We start from the raw sequence: 14,031 nt of genomic DNA on the forward strand, positions 1-14,031 counted from the left end.
GCCATTAGAGGAGAAATAATCAAGGTGTGTCATTTCAATTATTGTTATGGTCTAAATATATTATAATTTATCAAAATTGTGTATTACTAATGTAAATTAGCTTGCCCATGTCATGTATAATATTTCTTTAAAGAATTTTCAGCACTTTTAGCGATTATCGTTGGTGTTGCTGGGTTTTGCCGCGACCGAACGATTTGCAGCGGCGGCACATTTAAAAAATTGTTCTGCTATAAAATTAACCAAACCCATAAATCGGGAGCAGGTAAAATTAGCAGTGAATTACGAAATATTTTTCTTTTTCAGCGATCCTGAGGCTGACTGAATTTATTACTTGTTTTACATTTGTGCATTCATAGGCGGATAATTAACGTTGAAGTTGTTAATCTGTTGATTCTTTCCATTTCTAAAGCAAATAGCTTAAACGTATAGCGAAGTGTGTTTCGTCAATAATTAAACGTTCAGGTCGGCTTGGCAATATTTAACCATTTTATGCTAACAGACAGTCTTGTGTTCCATCGCTAACGCTGAGAAAGAATTCAGTAAATATTTAAAAAATCCACTGCATCTAGAAAATGTGTGCCAAGGCCGAAATACGTAAAAACATTTAATTTAAATAAGTTTCAAATAAATGTTCTTAATCAGTTAGTTTGAATTTATCAGCATGAGAGGGTTGCTAAGGTTCACGTAATTTTAAATGTGCTTAATTCTGTCTAAATGAATTTTTATTACCACACGTAAATAAGGGGTTCTAGAACAAAGTTCGTACTGAAAGAGTAAATAACATAAATATTTAAAGCCATCTCAACCCCCCATTTTCATCCATTTTCATTTTTTACATAATAAAAATATCGCTTCCCCCCCCCCCCCCCCCCCCCAACAAACAACACGATGTGCTTCACTTTAACGACTTCACAGCCTGTACTGTCTGCATTCTTCCTACCAACACGAGTTTTTCTGCATTTCGTATATGGGAGCTCTCCCAACAACATAAACTTCATTCCCATTAACCTGCCTGGCCTCAACCTTCACTACGCCCTGTCCTCCACCTACCCACCACCTTTCCTGCTCCCAGTCCAGTGCTACACATGCCAATGCTGTCTACTAGTGTTTTCACCTTCTCTACTTCTCTCTCCCCTCCCTCCAGCATACTGCTGCGCGTAGTAGCCCTGCCCCGACCCCACCATCTTCTTGCACACTTCCATAGGCAGCACTAGAATCTTCCCCCATCCCTACCCTGCTATCCCTCCCCCTCCCTGCCACATGGCACCTCCTTATCCCTACTACCCATCTCAGCTGATTGCTGCTCATGTCAGATGCAGTTGCAGTCGGGCCCCAGTGTTTGGAGACAGTGGCTTGTGTATGTGAGTTGTGCTCATGTGGATGTGTGAGATTTTTACTTAGAAATATTTTAGAAGTCTCCTTCACTGTGCCTGTCTGTGGCTCGACACTTCCTCTATGTGGCGAGTAGAAATATACCTTTTCCGTATTGTTCTTACTCCACCCTAGACTTTCCACTGTTTGATTCTGCTTAAATGAAAAATATTTGTTTTTAAAAGTTATTGTAGCAACATATTCCAACTATTATAATTTCTTCTTTTTGGCCTACGTATACATCTTACCTAGCTATAATGTTCTTTTTTGAAAATTTGATATAACTGGACAGATAATAAGAATCAATTCATCCAAAGGTGGCAGAAGAAAACATATACGAAGGTTAAAGAAATGTGTAAGCTTTTGGGGCCACTGGTTCCTTCTTCTGGCAGGGTTGAATGGGAAGGAAAAGGAATGAAGGAAAAGTACTGGCAATATTTAGGAAATGTTGAGCAGACCCCGGGTCAGGGGAGAGTTACTGGATTCTGGCCTAAATCTCGACAGTCGTTTTCCTTCATCCCTCTTCCTTCCTGTTGAACCATTACATTATACCAACACACAAGTGTTTTGCATATCATCAGGACAATGATTTGCAGTCACATAACTAAAATATTGATTTTTTAACAACACAATAAGTAAATTTTAGGTTTCGAGCTATATTGACAGTTTAATTTTTCTCCACATTATCTCAAATGCAGACCTAGCTTGATTGGATTCTAGACAATTATCACATCTATGGTCATAGCGAATGAAATACTGTACATAAGTCTGAAATCATAGTCACAGATACCCAAAAATGTGCCTTTCATCAATTATACTACAGATGCCAAAATCAGGTCTGCATTTTTATTTATGTGAACCAGCGTATTATATCCCCTCCATTTGGATAATTATTTATCAAAATAGACAGTAGACCTGTAGCTTGTACCATAAACTTTCAAAACTAGCTATTTTATACATCCCCTTTTCCTCCACTTACACTCTGGCTTGACATAAATTTTTTTTTCCAATTATTTTATTTCATGAACAATCACAAATATGGTAAGTACTGTATGCTTGAGATGAGGAGCTATGTTTAACACATATCACAAATGATATATTATCTGTACTTAATGATTTACTCTTGTTACAAAAAGCATTGTGTTAAAAATATAAACAACTATGATAGTACATACCAGACCCAACTTTTTCTTTCCGTTTTCTGTCTCTCGACTGACGATCAATTGCATTTGAAGATGAATGTTCACCCTCTCGTTTTCTAGGCTTGTATTTAGTAACTAATGTAGGATCCTCTTCCCGACATCTCTGTGTAAATGTATAAAAAATACCACATTGTTTTATAAAACTCATATATGATTATAATTTATGCATAACTGAAATCAATGTTACAATGGGAATTGCATAAAATACATATGACATCACACCTCGAACATGTTCTCACGAATTTAAACTTCTGTTCTGTACACACACAATGCCTATAAAAATTAATTTCAGTACCACAAACATAAGTTATTAGTCCCAATAATGAGGAAAGGCAACAACTCACCAGCAGATGACTGATGGGTGATAGTTGCAAATAAATGATCAGATAGCTACACTAGCTTTTGAGTCTATATGCAATTGTTTGGTTGGCTTTCCATTCTGAAATTTCTCAAGTTGTATTAATTCACCTGTTAGGTCCAGATGGACTATTCAATTGGGACTTCTATTCTTTAAAGAAACAGGATATTGCTTAAGTGAAAAACCAAAACTTACCTTAAAATACGACATGTTGGTTATGTGGGTAAAACGTGGAGCAGGTGACTCGCAGTGAGGACAGAGTCGGAGGACGGGGGCAGCATGAAGATTGTATAGCACTAAAATCTAACTGCTTTCACTTAAATGAAGCTCAAAAATTAAACTTCATTATTGATAAATGTCTATCTATAGGAAATTTGCTCTTACAGGAAATTTTATCATCAAATGTTGGCAATTATTACTATTCTTTACAACTATTGCACTGTCAAACTGGATGGAATATTCTTTGAAGAACCAAATTTGTTGTCATCTGAGAACATTTCACCAGCAAAGCATTTTATCGGTAATTACAATTTATTTGTCAGTAATTCCAATTTACATACTGTTTTAGCCAGAACAAACACGATTTACGGAGCACTTTATAGAGCCAACATAAGATATAATGAGGTACAGGTTGCGCGTAGCACTAAACACTCTGAATGGACAAGAGTAATGCAGGTTACAGAATATGCCTAATACTCTTTTCCAATCACTTAAATAAGGAGATTCGCAGGTTACAGAATATGCCTAATACTCTTTTCCAATCACCTAAATAAGGAGATTCATCAGAGTGCACCAGGGGGCTGACCCTAGTGGCATCTGTAAGTAAGCCTGTGAACTGTATGGATGTGCAATCTCTAAAATCATGCGCATGATGAGTGAAGGTACATCAGAAACTTATTACTTGCCTGTCACATCCATGAGATTAACATCGCATAAGTATACAATGGTTTATAAGTAACTGAAGAAAGATAATATAAATTGTTAAAAGTGAAGTTAAAACTGTTCTTGATGTGGGAGGAATATATTTGTTCATTTGAAATTAATCAGTTTAAAGTAACAAAAAACTTATCAAAGCTGACACTAAAGCAGTCGTCTGCAATAAATCTCTCAACCTTTAACATTTATAGAAAGACGAGTATCAACTGATGTGTGAACTTATTAACAAAAGGCATTTTACAACCAGTTATAAAGACAAATTGCACTGAGTATTCCACATTATACTATCCATGTTATGAAATAATATCTGCAAATTTATTAATGCATCTTAACTGCACATTAAATATAAAGTGAGTTAAAACTCACCATTTTTACCTGGAAAGTTTCCTGTATGTAGAATGAAATCAAAGAATTTTTTCAAGAAATGGAGGCAAAAGCTGACCTGTGATCCAGAAAAAACACCTAAATGTAGAAATAGCTGTGTTAAATACTGTGCTGCATGCAGGAACCACAGATGTTACTCTTTGCATAAGAAAAGCATTGCATTATCTCCAATTTTTATTATCTCTTTTGTTGACAGTAATGTTAATGACTTGGATCCTGTTCTTGTTCTGATAAAGACAAAGGGAACTCATAATTGTTAATTTTACGTATTACCACCCGATAGTATGAGTAAAAGTTGTATTCAAGGGAGAAATAAATGAGTGCTCATCTCTAATAAATAACTAGGAGAGACTCGATTGTAAATATTACTCTTTCTAGTCTTTCCAATACCTGTAGGAAGTTTCAGCCACACTAAGTTGATGTGGAGTTGAAGGGACGCTGGGGAGACTGGCCAATGAACCTGCCAATAAACGTGGCAACTTTCGATGGACTCTAGAGCATACAGCAAGAAATCTGCTACAGCTCTTTACCAACATATTACCACACGACAAAACACGCGCAAGGCAAGTTTAGTTTCAATGGACAGTTCAATACACGATTTGAAAAACAGGAACACATGCTAATCTTACCTATAAAACTACAAAATACCTTAAATATAACAATATACCAGCAAAACCCATGTGTCCTCCAAGACGTTCAAAATGATTGAAGTGTAGGACGAGTTTCCTCAGAACATCAAGGCTACTTACTACCACTGCTGAAAACGCCAGGGAGCAACTTTGGAGGGATACAACTTCCCTTCCCTCTGGTTGGAAGAGAGATTCTGAAACTCTGCCTCCAGGACATGAAGAGGAATGGATGACCTGGAAATCTTTGAATAGGCTTAGATCAGGTGTGGGTACGTCAAGGTTTAATCTGGTAAGATGGAGCTGCAATATGGGAAACAATATTAAGTGTGACTGTGGAGAAGTCCAGACTGTCCAGCACGTGCTCCAGTGTCGACTGTGTCCAACCTCCTTTATTGCAGAAAACCTCCAAGCAACAGAAAATAGACTGGAAGTGACCAAATTTTGGTCAAAGACTAAATGACACAATAACAATGTACCTATGTATGTTTCCGACTCAAGAATAAAAATAAAAATTTCACTGCTGCGGCTGCCCCGAGTACTGCCCACACTGAGGCTGACCACTCACCCATGTGGAGTGGGAGGTTTCAAGATGTGGCAGGCAATGAAAGAGGTTCCTGGGAGGGGGATCAAAATGCCTCCCTGGTTTATCTGACAAAGACCCTGAGCTAGATGTAATCACTTGTACTCTTTCAGAGGAAGCATCTCACCCTGCAAGATCTGAGCATTCACAGAGGATGGGATTACTGTTAGTTGGGAGCTCCAATGCTTGGTGCATAATGGGGCCCCTTAAGGACACGGCTGCCAAGGAATGGAAGAAATTCAGTGTGCACTCCGTGCATACCATGTGGGGAGGGAGGGGAGTAGAGGTTCTTCTGGATGCCATGAAGAGCACAGGATGCAATCAGCTGCAGGTGGTACCTCATGTCAGTACTAAGGGTGTGTGTCACTTTGGATCTGAAGAGAGACTTCCCAGTTTTGGGTGGCTATCTGACGCAAAAAAGACCCTCAGTTTCGCTTGTGATGTGAAGACAAAGCTCACAACCTGTTGCATTGTTGGCAGAACTGAGTGTGCACCTTTCTTACAGAGCAGAGGAGGGTTTGAATCAGAGGTTCAAACAGTTCTGTGACTGTGCAGGCTGCAGATTTCTCGACTTGCACCATAGGATGGTGGGGTTTCACTTTCTGCTTAATATGTCAGGAGTCCATTAAACACAGGGTGGGGCTACATGGATAGCAGGGGCTGTGTGGAGTGGACTGGGCAGTTTCTTTAAGTCAGAAGATCTCAGGAAACTACAGAGGGTGCATAAGTATAAAAGGGTACAGGGCAAACGCTTGAAGGTAGACCTAGTAACAACTTGTATTGTGTTTGCAAACTGTCGTAGAAGTGTTGGAAAAGATCCAGAGCTCAAAGCGCTATCAGAAAGCACTAATGCTGAAATCGTTGTAAGTACTGAAAGCTGGTTAAGTCAGAGATAAGTTCAGATGAAATTTTTACTAAGAATCTAATGGTTTTCAGAAAGGATAGATTGAATACAATAAGTAGCAGAGTGTTTATTGCTGTTAGATGTAGTTTACCCTGCAATGAAATTGAAACAGATAGTTCCTGTAAGTTACTACAGGTAGAAGAAACTAATAACAGGTTCCTTTATCGACCACCGACTTAGTTGATGTAGTTGATGAACAGTTCAAAGAAAACTTGAGTTGTACTTCAAACAAGTACCCTAATCATACAATTATAGATGTTGGTAACTTCAGTTCGGGAACCTACTCGATATAGGGAGCATCACCACAGATAAAAGGATTAGTGACTAGTAATAACTAATACCATAAGATTCAAAATCACCAGAACTAAACACAAAATGTATCTATTTCAAAAATCGGATAAACACTCTGACAGCTTTCAAAGAGAGTGTCTCCATTTCCTCCAGACTAACTATGTAAGTGTAGATCAGATGTGGCTTACATTCAGAGAAATAGTATCAAAAGCAATTGAGTCATTTGTACCAAAAAACTGCAACAATATGATGAGAAGGAAACTTGCTACTCACCATATAGTGGAGATTCTGAGTTGCAGATAGGCACAACAAAGAGACTTTCACAACTAAATAATTAATGGAAAATCTCATATAAAGATGTGAAAGAAATACTACCAAAGAGATAGAGGGGTTGGCCAGTACTTACCTCAGCTCAGTATAGCCGATAGAAACACAGAAAACAACCTAAAATTTAAGTTCCTAGCTTTCGGAATAAATGTTCCTTCATCAGGGAGGAGAGAGGGGAAAGAAAGGGAAGAAGGGAAAGTGGATTTAGTTACTCACAACCCAGGTTATGAAGCAACAGGGAAAGGAAAACAGGGACGGTAGTAAGGATGGAGGCATGGTTGTCAGAGGGAAGCCAAAGATATTCTACTGTAGGTACTGTGCAAGCTTCAAACCAAAGAGGATGCATACAGAAGTAAAGAGGTATATAGTATAAAGATAAACACAACTATGTAGGATGAAAAGATGCATGAATGGCTAAAGAGGAAAGGGAAAGAGGAGAAGACTGAAGAGTAAATGGGAGTGAGGTTGTTTAACGTAGGTTCAGTCCAGGGGGATGGTGGGGTGAAAGGATGTGCTGGAGTGTAAGTTCCCATCTCCGCAGTTCAGTGGGACTGGTGTTGGGTGGGAGAAGCCAAATGGCACATACGGTGTAGCAGGTTCCTAGGTCCCTAGAATTATGCTGGAGGGCATGCTCCGCTACTGGGTATTGGACATCTCCTAGGCGGACAGTTTGTCTGTGTCCGTTCATACGCTCAGCCAGTTTAGTTGTTGTCATACCAATGTAATAGGCTGTGCATTGCAGGCATGTCAGCTGATAAATGACATGTGCACTTTCACACGTGGCCCTGCCTTGAATTGTGTACGTTTTACCAGTAGCGGGGCTGGAGTAGGTGGTTCCATGCATCCCCCCACAACCACATGTCATTTATCAGCTGGCCAGCCCCTCTATCTCTTTGTTAGTATTTCTTTCAGACTTTCACAACTAAAGCTTTCGGCCACTGGCCTTCGCCAACACCCCACCCACCCACACACACACACACACACACACACACACACACACACACACACACACACACACACACACACACACACACACACACGACTGCAGTCTAAGGCAACTGAAACCACACTATGAGCAGCAGCATCAGCGCATAATGGGAGTGAAGACTGGGTGGGGGTAAGAAGGAGGCTGAGGCTGGGAGGGGGAGGGATAATATGATGGGGTGGCGGACAGTCAAGTGCTGCAGTTTAGACGATGGGCAGCGGAGAGGTAGAGCGGAGGAAGGGCGAAGTACCAGGAAAGGAGAGAAATAAAAAGACTGAGTGTAGTGGTGGAATGACGGCTGTGTAGTGCTGGAATGGGAACTGGGAAGGGGCTGGATGGGCGAGGACCGAGGACAGCAACTAACGAAGGTTGAGGCCAGGAGGGTTACGAGAACATTGGATGTTGGTTGGTTGGGTGTGGGATTGAAGGGACCAGACTGCTAAGGTCATCAGTCCCTTGTTCCACGATAAAATCACACGAAATAAAAACTGTCAGTCGTTAAAAACGGAGAACTGAGACAAGGGACGACACAATACAAGAAAGACAGACAAAGACCAGACAAACGGAACTAAAATCACACCGAGTGTGAAGGTGGATGGCCGACCATGAAAATAAGGAAAAGCCAACCACCAAATGACATTAAAACCCACAGTTTAAAACCACAGGCCAAAGGCCCAAGTCAATACAGGAAATAAAAGGACAAACACTCAAATCATACGATAAAAACCCCCTGCCCGAATAAAACTCAACACGAGGTCCGCCATAGCAACGTCATCACATAAAAGGGCAGGGAGGGTATCAGGCAGCGCAAACGTCTGCCTGAGTCCTGTTAAAAGCGGGCAGTCCACCAAAATGTGGACCACCGTCAGAGCTGCCCCGCAGCGACATAGCAGTGGGCCCTCCCGGCGCAACAAATGGCCGTGCGTCAGACACGTGTGGCCAACGCGCAGCCGGCAGAGGACGACAGAGTCCTTCCGAGATGCCCGCATGGAGGAGCGCCACACACCGGTCGTCTCCTTCACCGCCCGAAGTTTGTTGGGCGTGGGCAGGGTGCGCCACTCGTCACCCCAGGCACCAAGCACTTTCTGGCGCAAAAGCGACAGATCACACTCCATAAGGCCGAGTTGCAGAGCCGGTGAACTCACTGCCTGTTTAGCCAGCGTGTCAACCCGCTCATTGCCCGGGATGCCGACATGACCTGGGGTCCAAACAAAGACCACGCAACGGGCAAGAGCATGGAGCGACTCGTGGATGGCCATCACCAGACGGGAATGAGGAAAGCACTGGTCAAGAGCTCGTAAACCACTCAGGGAGTCACTACAGATGACAAAGGACTCACCTGAGCGGGAGCGGATATACTCTAGGGCGCGACAGATGGCAACCAACTCGGCAGTGTATACACTGTTCCCGGGTGCCAGCGACCGTTGCTCACAATGATCCTCTAGAGTAAGAGCGTAACCAGTGCGACCAGAGACCACGAAACCGTCGGTATAGGCCACGGCAGATCCGGGAGACTCGGCAAGGAGAGAAACAAAGCGGCGGCGGAGGGCCGGAGGAGGGACCGAGTCTTTCGGACCCTGTGCCAAATCCAGCCGAATGCATGGTCGGCGCACACACCAAGGGGGCAGACGGAGATTGGACCGGAAAACAGGCGGGAGAGGAAAAAACTCAATCCCACACAGTAGAGCCCGGATGCGAACCGCGATCGTACACCCTGACCGGGGCCGCCTGTCTGGAAGATGGGACGATCGAGAGCGGGAACAGGAGACGGTAGTTGGGATGCCCTGGCAAGCTACAAACGTGGGCAGCATAAGCGGCCAGAAGTCGGTCGCGCCGGATCCGCAATGGAGGAACACCAGCCTCCACAAGTAAGCTGTCAACAGGGCTTGTCCGAAATGCTCCTGTGGCGAGTCGGATCCCGCAGTGATGGATAGGATCCAGCAATTGCAACGCTGATGGCGATGCCGAACCATAAGCCACACACCCATAATCAAGGCGGGACTGGATCAGCGCTTGATACAGCCGGAGAAGGGTGGACCGATCGGCACCCCATCCGGTGTGGCTAAGGCAACGGAGAGCGTTTAAATGCCGCCAGCATGTTTGTTTAAGCTGCCTAATATGAGGCAGCCAAGTCAACCGGGCATCTAATACCAGTCCCAAGAACCGATGCGTCTCCACCACAGCAAGAGGTTCACCGTCAAGGTAAAGTCGTGGCTCAGGGTGAACCGTGCGACGCCGGCAGAAATGCATAACGCAGGTCTTAGCGGCCGAAAACTGGAAGCCGTGCGCTACAGCCCACGACTGCGCCTTGCGGATAGCGCCCTGCAGCTGGCGCTCAGCAACTGCAATGCCAGCGGAGCTGTAGTAGAGGCAGAAGTCGTCTGCATACAACGAAGCTGCGACGGACGATCCCACCGCCTCAGCGAGCCCATTGATCGCAATTAAAAACTGGGAGACACTGAGGACAGACCCCTGTGGGACCCCGTTCTCCTGGACCCGGGAGGAACTATGGGACGCAGCAACTTGCACGCGGAAGGAACGAGACGACAGAAAATTCTGAATAAAAATCGGGAGCGGGCCCCTAAGACCCCACCCATGAAGTGTGGCCAGGATGTGATATCGCCAAGTCGTATCGTACGCCTTCCGCATGTCGAAGAAGGCGGCAACCAGATGTTGGCGGCGTGCAAAGGCTGTACGGACGGCAGACTCTAGGGAGACCAGATTATCGACGGCAGAGCGGCCTTTACGGAACCCACCCTGAGACGGAGCCAGAAGGCCTCGAGACTCGAGGAGCCAACTCAACCTCCGGCTCACCATACGTTCTAGCAACTTGCAAAGAACGTTGGTGAGGCTTATGGGGCGGTAGCTGTCCATCTCCAGCGGGTTCTTGCCAGGTTTCAACACGGGGAGGACGATGCTTTCTCGCCATTGAGACGGGAACACACCCTCAACCCAGATGCAGTTGAAAACATCTAGGAGGCGTCGCTGGCAATTCACAGAGAGGTGTTTCAGCATCTGGCTGTGGATGCGGTCTGGCCCAGGAGCCGTATCAGGGCAAGCAGATAGTGCACTCTGGAATTCCCAGTCGCTGAAAGGAGCATTGTACGACTCCGCGTGGCGCGTGTGAAAGGAAAGCCTCCAACTTTCCAACCGCTCTTTCTGGGAGCGGAAGGCCAGTGGGTAATTCGTAGATGCGGAACACTGAGCAAAATGCGCTGCTAACCGGTCCGCAATCGTGTCGGAGTCAGTACACACCACTCCATTCAGCGAAAGCCCAGGGACAGAGACAGGCGGCCGATAGCCATGGAGTCGCCTAATCTTAGCCCAAACCTGCGATGCAGAGGTACGGACGCCAATGGTGGAAACATACCGTTCCCAGCACTCCTGCTTCCGTTGGCGAATAAGGCGTCGGGCACGGGCACGGAGCTGTTTAAAAACGATGAGGTTCTCCAAGGACGGGTGCCGCTTATGGCGTTGAAGAGCCCGCCGGCGATCTCTAATCGCCTCTGCGATCTCTAATGCGCCCACCAAGGCACAGTCCTCCGCCGAGGGGACCCGGATGAACAGGGAATCGCAGATGCCGCCGCAGAAACGATGCCGGTGGTGACCGACTGAACCACCGCATTAATGGTGTCATGGGAAGGAGGTGCGATAGTGGCGAGAGAGGAGAACAAGCCCCAATCAGCCTTATTCAGAGCCCATCTGGAGGGGCGTTCAGAAGAGTGACGCTGTGGTAGTGACAGAAAGATGGGGAAATGGTCACTACCACGTAAGTCGTCATGGACACTCCAGTGGATGGATGGTGAAAGTCCGGGGCTGCAGATAGAAAGGTCGATGGCCGAAAATGTGCCATGGACGACCCTGAAATGTGTCGGCTCTCCCGTGTTTAAGAGGCAGAGGTCAAGCTGCGAGAGAAGAGTCTCGACATCTCTACCCCGGCCAGTAATCGCGGCGCTACCCCACAGGGGGTTATGGGCGTTAAGATCGCCCAGTAACACAAAAGGAGGAGGCAGTTGTGCTATCAATGCAGCCAACACATGACGCGAGACATCACCATCTGGCGGAAGATACAAACTGCAGACAGTAATAGGCTGAGGCGTTCACATCCTTGCAGCGACAGCCTCTAAAGGTGTGTGAAGAGGTACACATTCGCTGTAGACAGAGTTAAGGATGTAGACGCAGACTCCACCAGACACCCTCTCATAAGCTGCCCGGTTCTTGTAATAACCCCGATACCCACGTAGGGCAGGGGTCCGCATTGCCAGAAACCAAGTTTCCTGTAGGGCAATGCAGAGGAAAGGGTGACTGCTGATGAGTTGGCGAAGCTCAGCAAGGTGGTGGAAAAAAGCGCTGCAGTTCCACTGGAGTATCGCTTTGTCCATGTCCGAAAAAGGCGTGAAGGGGCCGAGGAGGCAGATCACGCCACTGGGTCACCTGCTGCCACCGATGGAGGACCAGTACAATCTGCTTCCATGGTGTCTGAGGGTCCGGCGAGATCCAGGTCCTCAGCGGACGCCCGGATCTCCACCATATCCTCGGACGCAGAACCTGTAGGGAGCAGTGGGGTGGGATGCCACCGCGTGGTCCTTGGCCTTAGAGGTCTTCTTCTTCGTCTTGTCTCTCTGGTCCTTGGGTTTCATTGGCTGGGAGGGCTCCAGCGAGTCAGTCTCCGGGACGGAGAAGGAGCGGGAAGCCCTGCTACCAGCCGCTGGTCTGCTTTTCTTCCACTGGCTGACGTCACCCTTCCCAGAGGCGGAAACCTGGGAAGGAAGGGACCCAAGGGACCCTTTCCGTGCTATTCGAGCAGGGGAAGTTTGAGGCTTCCCCAGCTTAGAAGTGGGGACTGATGTCCCCGATGGTTGGGGGGTTGCTGCTCCTGAGGCAGGTAGTGCAGGAGCAGCAGGGAGTGAAGTGCCCCCCACCATCAAGGGGGCAGGTGTAGCATTCCGGCTCTGAGAGGTGGCTGTCTGAGGGAGAGCTAATGGGGCCATAACAGTAGTAGCCGCGGCGTAAGAGGCAGTCATTCGAACAGGATGAAGGCGTTCGAACTTCTGCCTGGCCTCAGTGTATGTCAGGCGGTCCAGGGTCTTATACTCCATGATTTTGCGCTCTTTCTGGAAGAGCCTGCAGTCCGGCGAGCAAGGCGAGTGGTGCTCTCCGCAGTTTACACAGATGGGAGGCGGAGCACATGGAGTATTGGGATGTGATGGGCGTCCACAATCTCGACATGTGAGGCTGGAAGTACAGCGGGAAGACATATGCCTGAACTTCCAGCACTTAAAGCACCGCATCGGGGGAGGGATATATGGCTTGACGCCACAACGATAGACCATCACCTTGACCTTCTCAGGTAAAGTATCACCCTCGAAGGCCAAGATGAAGGCACCGGTGGCAACCTGCTTATCCCTTGGACCACGATGTACGCGCCGGACGAAGTCAACACCTCGCCGCTCTAAATTGGCGCGAAGCTCGTCATCGGACTGCAATAGAAGGTCCCGATGGAAGATTATGCCCTGGACCATATTAAGACTCTTATGGGGCGTGATTGTAACCGGAACATCCCCTAGCTTGTGACAATCGAGTAACCGGCGGGACTGAGCGGAGGACGCCGATTTGATCAAAACCGAGCCCGAGCGCATTTTGGACAAGCCCTCCACCTCCCCGAACTTATCCTCTAAGTGTTCGACGAAGAACTGAGGCTTCATGGATGTAAAGGATTCACCATCAGCTCTCGTACACACCAGGTAGCGGGGCGAGTATGGTTCGCTGGCATCCTTAGTCTTCCGTTCCTCCCATGGTGTAGCCAGGGAGGGGAACGATTTGGGGTCATATGTAGTTGCGTTGTATTGAGCCCTGGAACGCTTAGAGACTGCTGGCGGCTGGCCGCCAGCAAGAGATGATGTACCACGCTTCATTGCGGGACATCCGCCCTGATGCCACCTACTCCGACCAAGGGCCCTCCCCACGGGCGCCACCCAGCCTCAGCAACGACCACCTGGCAGGATGGCCATTGCCGGGATCCCAATGCCCCAAGGAGATAGGCATCTACTCCTTGGCATACGTG

General features: G+C 46.5%; 1 protein-coding gene across 4 annotated transcripts in view; it reads right to left on the minus strand.

Moving 5' to 3' along the window:
* LOC126267434 (CXXC-type zinc finger protein 1-like) overlaps positions 1-14,031 on the minus strand; it is a 73,467-nt gene that overhangs the window by 23,673 nt on the left and 35,763 nt on the right. For all 4 annotated transcript variants that reach the window (XM_049972688.1, XM_049972690.1, XM_049972689.1 and 1 more), the window contains one exon: positions 2,547-2,676. In XM_049972688.1, coding sequence (XP_049828645.1) covers positions 2,547-2,676 — 130 coding nt within the window. The remainder of the gene's footprint in view (positions 1-2,546; positions 2,677-14,031) is intronic.

Source organism: Schistocerca gregaria, chromosome 4 (assembly GCF_023897955.1).
Source record: "Schistocerca gregaria isolate iqSchGreg1 chromosome 4, iqSchGreg1.2, whole genome shotgun sequence".
Lineage (NCBI taxonomy): Eukaryota > Metazoa > Arthropoda > Insecta > Orthoptera > Acrididae > Schistocerca > Schistocerca gregaria.